We start from the raw sequence: 7,249 nt of genomic DNA, 5'->3' as shown, positions 1-7,249 counted from the left end.
CGAAGTCAGCGTGCATGTGCCCGGCTGTCACAAGGAGTCGCTAGAGTGCGATCGGACAAGGACATCCCAGCCAGCCAAACCTTCCCCTGACTCGGACGACCCTGTGCCCATTGTGCACCGCCTCATGGGTCTCCCGGTCGCGACACAGCCCTGGATCCAACCTGGATCTGTACTGACACCTCTAGCACTGCGATGCAGTGCAGCGCCTTAGACCGCTGTGCCACTCGGGAGGACACTACATCCATTTTTTTAAACTTGTAAATTAATGATATATACCTATTGATTATTGAAGACTATAACCTATAAATACTTCATGAGCTTAGTTCAACTATCACACCCCATGAGAACCCAAAATATAAGCTTGTTTTTCGCCAATGTTTGTAAACATTGTAAATGTAAACAAACACTGTATAGACTCATATAACATGGTTAAAACAATAATTGTGATATCATGGATGGTCAGTCCTTGCATCCATAGCTGTCTTAATCTGAGAGTGGATACATTTCTCCAGGCCTATCCCTCAGCATTTTACCAAAAGACGCAGCTTTGTTATTGTTTCAACTGTGGATTCGCCCTTTAAACAGCTGCAAATGATCAAGATATCAAAGTGTCACCAACAATACATTTTTCGGTAGTGCCCAAAGCATTCCATTCCATGAGAGCAGCATTTATTTTTCAACTTGAAGCAATGAGCCCAATCAGTCCTCCATGACAACAAAATCATGAACAAAAGAGTAGGGCAGGCTAATAAGTCCATCATTTTTGGGTTATGCTCAGGTGTAACAATTTGGCTAATCTATACTTCCATATTTCCAAGTCATATTCTTGAAGATCAAGGGGTATTAAATTAATTGGAATGACTGGAAATCTGACAGACTTTGGTTTTCAATGTAAAGATCATCTAAATTGTATTATTATCTGTAGTAGAAAGCAATGGGACAGAAGAAGCCTACAAAACCAACCCAAAATGCCATGCAACATCCATTTATGACCAGCTATGTAAACTAACATGGATTTATCCTGCAGTAGATGTCATTCAATTTGTAAATAGTGTGTCTAATGCCTCAAGGGGAAATTAAACTAAAAGTAACAAAGTAATCAGATTAAATTTGACTAACGGTTTACAATTAGAAAGTAACCTACCCAGCCCTTCCTGCAAATCTGTATGTGTGACCAATAAACTTTGATTTGGATACTTAACAAATTTAACTGGTTTGGAGGAAACGACAATAGGGAAGTTGAAAATAAGCTAAAACTTTAAGGGAATGTAATTGGTGCCTGTGCCAGACCCAAGTAAAATAAAATAAAAAACGGCAATAAGGTTGTGTGAAAATGACAAAAAAAAATTCCTAATGACTCTACGTCCACCACATCAATGCTAATTACTTTCTGGACGAGACGTCCATGAAGCCTGAGGAAGACGCCACATTTAGCTTCTCTGGGGGGGGGGGGGGGGTTCGAGGACCCCTCCACTGCAAGATACATCAATTTTCTCAAAGAGGGGCTGGAGAAAGCCAAGGAATACCTAGCACAGTAAAGACTGGCAGCGGCAGCAGTCAATTTTGTGTCTGTAAATTAGGGTAATTCCTCTGAAGGATAATGATCAAATGAAACGCTAAACGTCCAACTTCTGTGTAGGGATCCGATTCCTTCGGCGATGGCAACTTTTCAGGTTTCATTAGCATCCAACATGATCAGTATTACAAGAACCTCTTCAAATGACAGTGGCAGCTATACCAGTTGAGCCCTTCTGAAGAAATACGCTTTAGACATGTTTTTTTTTATAACTAAACTCAATAGCTAGACGTTCAAGTAGACATACTTCTCATCAGTCAGAAAAGTAGCCAGCTTTTAAACATCGCTTTGGTCTCTGCTACTATTGACTAATTCATATTTAATTGTTGTAATAGTGAGTTCAAATTTGTTTTACTCACTTAAAACGTTTTCACACCAAAACAAGCAGACTGCACCATAATGCATTGTACTAATTATTGTTTTTCTTAATAAGCACTGTTTTGCAATATGTAAAGAGCCATAGATTTCTGTCATACTTTGTCATTGTTGGAGTGGCAGAGCAGGTCAAGTCGTTCCCTGTGGAGTTTTAGCAGTTTGTGACGGCCTTGCCTGAAAGTCCAAAGTTGGCTGGCCAAGGCCTGATGTCATTGCTAAAACCTCTGCAGGCAACACCCCTGCTCTGTTCCCGAGGTCGCCAACAGCTGTCATGGAAACACAAAAAGTTGGATGCTGGCACATATGAAGCCAAACATTGTTGATGTAGATCTCATGTTATGGATCTACAGGTTAATTAACACCTTGCCCATGAGATCAGAATTTAAAGTGTGACTACACCAAAGATTATCTAACAAAATCAACAGTTAAGAGCAAGATGAAATGGACTTAGTGATATTCTTTGCGGATTCTACCACGTGTACATTGACACTTGAAACAGGTAATATCTTAACGAAATGTTATTACTCCATCCTCTAAAAGGAAAGATTCACCCATTTTGAATGTTATATCGTATGTGCATCTCTGTTCTATCAATTCCAGAGTTAATTTCACGTGCATCTGAGCTGTTCGCTGTTCAAGCAGGCTGTATTTTTGCCTGCTTGAACAGCGAATAGCTCAGATAAACATGAAAGGACCCTAGGAATTGATAGAACGTCGCTCAGAGATGCACAAATATGATACAACATTCAAAATGGTTGAATCTTTCCTTTTAAGCACTGCAATATAGGCACGTTAGCATTGCAGAGGTAGTCATCCCCTTGAAATAACCTTTGACTGTTTGCCAAATTTTGTGCAAAAAAAAAAAAAAAAATAGATTGGGTCTATGCTAAAAGGAGTCTTGATTGTTATTTTCGGTCCGTAAGCTTGCAATGACCACTGGATGAAATCAATGTTTCTCAAAAAGTATCAGATAAAGACATGTTATAATAACATTAGCCCTATTTTTCACATTTTGTTGATTTTGTCTACTTGTTATATTGTGGGAACATAGATCTAACTTCTGATCAGTGACAGCAACTTTCAGGTATTGTTTGATTGAGTGGTTAACATTAAACATTTCTAAAGATATTTAGGTTCGACCATGTCCCCCAAGTCCTTTTTTTTGTTCACGTTGACTAAATTTGTACATCAGGTCATATAATTTGGTCTATATGCAAAAAGGGGCATAGTGAGCCCCTAGTTCTTCGAATTTCAGTTCCTCCGTTTTACAAAAGAGACAGCCACCTTCAGGTTAGCGATTCACAGGCAGCAAAAAGATGTGTAAAAAAAAAAGATGGTGCCAGAATAACAGTGCCAATTGTGCTGGGGTGGAAATGCAGGCTTACACATGCAGGTAGGCCTTCAGATGGAGATCCATTGCTAGAAGATGTGAATTCCACCACTGAACTACAGTATCCACAATGCAGAGTCAGTTGAAGTGAGGACCATACCAACCTGCGAAAGGAGTGGGGGGCTGCAACAGGGCAAGTCTTCCAATGCAGTGAGGCTACAACCACCAACACCCCTCCTCCACCTAATGGTTTGGTCCACATTCAGAGATGAGGTTCAGAATAATCACAGTTCAGTTCGCAGCCTAAAACCACAGAATTAAGTCAAAATAGTGAGGTACATCCAACTCATTGTTCTAGAAGAGATGGGTTCTAGAGTCTTGTTTAAAGCAGTCATTGGACAGCCAGACATCGTGAGTGGGTGTTGCTAGGCAAGTTGAAGAGGGCAGGCCTTCACCAGAACGTCCACACCTCTAGCTCTATGACGTGGAAGTCGTCTCTTTCTGAGAGGCAGCAGTTGTTGAAGGTGTAACATGGGCTACTCCTGCCCAGGTACAGCGTCTCATCCAGCCACAGGCCGAAGTGACCACTGCGGAAGAGAGAAAGAAACGCATTTCATTGTTTTAGAGTAAAGTAATGTGTTCTCCAAAACATATTGGCACATACTGTACCACAAAGCAATGGACAGTAAGTGTCAAGGAAATAGAAACAGCATCAAGAAAACCATAATGTAACACATTTCTATAATTGGGAGTGGCTCTACCTTCCTCCTCCGATAGCAAAAGAGTCCAGGTCTCCCTTTATGAAGAAGGAGTTCTCTCTGGTCCATCTGAAACACTATGGGAAGTGACAAGGGCAGAGTCAGTCAGGGACACCAACACAGGAGTACCTTAGGGTCCTATCTGATTAATGCTTTACTTCTCTGACAGCAGCCCTTTCCGCATTGCAGACCAGGTGAATTGCAAATCAATGAACTTGGCCTTTGTAATGCTCTGCATATACAGCACACTATTTATAGCACAGGAGGCTGCTGAGGGGAGGACGGCTCATAATAATGGCTGGAACGGAGCTAATGGAATGGTATCAACATGGAAACCGTGTGTTTGGTACCATTCCCCCTATTCCTCTCCAGCCATTATCACGAGCACGTCCCCCCCAATTAAGGTGCCACCAACCTCATGTGATTGATAGCAATGAGTTCCTAACTTCTTAAATGTTGTTTGTGCTTAAAAAGCCAAAACGTGACCTTTCATAATCCAGTCTTGCATTAAATTGATCATGTGACGTTGGTAGAGACCTTGATGTGAATAGTAATTTGGCTGCCATGGAAACTCCTGCAATATTACATCAGCAAGATTTGCAACAAACAGTATTGTCTTCACTTAGGTTGACAAAACAATCCTGCAGCAATACCTTAAGACACATTTCGGATTAGAAAATGTGGGAGAGAATTGTTTGGCAATGGTTGTGTAAGTGTAGTGTATGCATCATAGTGTGTGTGTGTGTGTGTGTGTGTGTGTGTGTGTGTGTGTGTGTGTGTGTGTGTGTGTGTGTGTGTGTGTGTGTGTGTGTGTGTGTGTGTGTGTGTGTGTGTGTCTTGTCTGACCTTGAATCGAGGATGCAGCATGAAGAGGAATGTCTCTCCTGTGCCATAGAAGGTCTCGCTTGGCCTCAGTGGGTGTGAGAGAAAGCTCCCAAACACCTGGGGCACAGAAACATACCTACCATTAACAAAAACACAACCCTCTGGTAACCAAACAAGACCGAGCTCATACAATGGCGGTCTTCATAGGTGACCACAAGTCCACAATGAACTCTTGTGACTCCTGGCAAATCATATGTTATTCAAACCAACCCCACCATAGTTTCTGGAGCAGTTGTGAGTGTCTGAAGTCAATAGTGCAAATGCCATGAAAAGCAAGTGCTCTATGGTACGTGTTTGTGTTGAATCTCTAAAGCGGATAGATATTCAAAATGTTGAGGGTGGTGGGTGGAACATTGGGGAGTTTGTGACTTAAATTTAAAATCTGAGTCCATAAAAAAAAGTCACCTGATTGAGCGAGTCCTTGATGACCATGAGTACAGGCGAGTCGCTGCCGTTCAGCTTCCGGTAGAGGGACTTGAGGCTGGAGCCGTGAAGAGATGTGCTATAGGCCAGATGCCACATGTGGCCCACTGTCCTGGGAGGCAACTCGGCTGAGAGCTGGAGAGAGGGAAGGATTGAGAAGGAGAAAGAGTTGTGTGAGAGGGTTGGAGAGCAGGGGCACAGGTGGGCTCCCGAGTGGCGCAGCGGTCTAAGGCACTGCATCTCAGTGCTTGAGGCGTCACTACAGACACCCTGGTTTGAATCCAGGCTGTATCACAACCGGCCGTGATTGGGAGTCCCATAGGGCGGCGCACAATTGGCCCAGCGTCGTCCGGGTTTGGCCGGTGTAGGCCGTCATTGTCAATAAGAATTTGTTCTTGACTGACTTGCCTAGTTAAATAAAAAGTTAAAATGGAAGAATAGACACTTATTACAAGATTAACTAAGATTTTCCTCTGTTGAGCTAAGGAAAAAGGGAGAAAACTGTAATAATTGATATCCAATTATATTACCCTTTTCTTTAGCTAAGCTTTTCCTCTGTTGAGCTAATCTTCATCTATCCAACAAGTGAATGAGCCTGGACATGAGACATTTGAAGAGCTGACCTGCAGGCGCCATAGCTAATGTATTGGTTCAAAGTGCTCACAGCACTGCTCTGCTTCAATCTCTCCACAGGAGTTCACTACCAGCATTCTACCTTATACATAACCCCCTTTTTGAGATATGGCCACAGTAGGGGTTGAGTATTTTCAGTACTCTACTCAGCACGAAGGTTCAGTCATGAATGGCTCTGTGTGTATGACTGAAGGCCAACGCTGCTTGAGGGAGACGGAGGCAGAATCAGAAAAGTCAGGTTTTGTCTCAGACTCTGGATTTATCTTTTACCCCAGACCAGACAGGGAATGATGAACTTGTAATGCATTTATGGAACTAGAGGCAAGAAGAGGAATGTGTGCAATTTCTTCTATATGTGTGGTGCTGACCAGTGACATGTCATGAGAAGCTTTCATTTAATTTCCCCTTGGGGATTAATGAAGTCATAATCTCCTTCTTATCCAATAATGGATGAGAATAATCTTCCATTGTGAATTTGTGCAGGTGTGATTAGATCAGACAGTGTTTTGTAAAGATCCGACATACATGTCTATGGTTGGGTGCTTACCTCTCTGACAAGTGTTGCGTCCAAGATGCGACTCTGCTCTACGATCTCACACAGTCCCTCTGGATCTTTGTCCATGACCAGAGGTAGTCTCCCGCCACCATCCTCCACTGACACCATCTGCAAGACAAGACACGCAACCTAGTTATAAACCCATTAACCTCGCACTCAAACAACAACTCCGGACCCCACCCCACCTAAAACACTGCTCAAAACTTCCCCAGGGCAAGACGTGCAAAAGATGCATCGTCACCACTGACGCTCTAGTCAAAGTTAATGGAAATAGCCATTTTTGTTGTCAGCCACTACAGACTTTAGGACTTTCCTCAATGACTTTAATATACAGACTTACCTCCCAGTCCTCCCCTGTCCGTCCGTGGTTCTTGGACACTTCTTCCTCCTCCTCCTCCTCCTCCTCTCCGTTGTCGACCAGTACAAACTCGTCTTTGTCGCCCTCCCCCTCCTCCGACCCTCCCTCCAGTATGCATAGGTCAGGCCTCCAGTGGCTCAGATAGGCATAGAGCTCGTCTGAGCTACAGACAACAAGACATGAGAGCAGAAAGATTTAGTGTTAAAGACCTTTGACTTACTTCTAGTGAGAATTGTAAAAGTCTCTATATTCCTCAGCAAGGGAGGGCATTGAAATTGCTGAACAAGACATGTAAACATGCCTCCACAAGCCTCCCGAGTGGCGCAGTGGTCTAAGGCACTGCATCGCAGTGCTA

At 43.0% G+C, this 7,249-nt stretch overlaps 1 protein-coding gene across 3 annotated transcripts in view; it reads right to left on the bottom strand.

The window, feature by feature from the left end:
* Positions 1-625: 625 nt before the first annotated feature.
* LOC115162562 (nuclear receptor coactivator 7) overlaps positions 626-7,249 on the bottom strand; it is a 19,490-nt gene continuing 12,866 nt past the window's right edge. For all 3 annotated transcript variants that reach the window (XM_029713992.1, XM_029713991.1, XM_029713990.1), the window contains 6 exons: positions 6,877-7,057; positions 6,528-6,644; positions 5,330-5,482; positions 4,886-4,981; positions 4,043-4,116; positions 626-3,868 (listed from right to left, as the gene is read on the bottom strand). In XM_029713992.1, the coding sequence (XP_029569852.1) occupies positions 3,733-3,868; positions 4,043-4,116; positions 4,886-4,981; positions 5,330-5,482; positions 6,528-6,644; positions 6,877-7,057 (757 nt within the window). In that variant the 3' untranslated portion in view covers positions 626-3,732. The remainder of the gene's footprint in view (positions 3,869-4,042; positions 4,117-4,885; positions 4,982-5,329; positions 5,483-6,527; positions 6,645-6,876; positions 7,058-7,249) is intronic.

Source organism: Salmo trutta, chromosome 25 (genome assembly GCF_901001165.1).
Source record: "Salmo trutta chromosome 25, fSalTru1.1, whole genome shotgun sequence".
NCBI classification, from domain to species: Eukaryota; Metazoa; Chordata; class Actinopteri; order Salmoniformes; family Salmonidae; genus Salmo; species Salmo trutta.
This window is presented reverse-complemented; position numbering and strand designations above follow the sequence as displayed.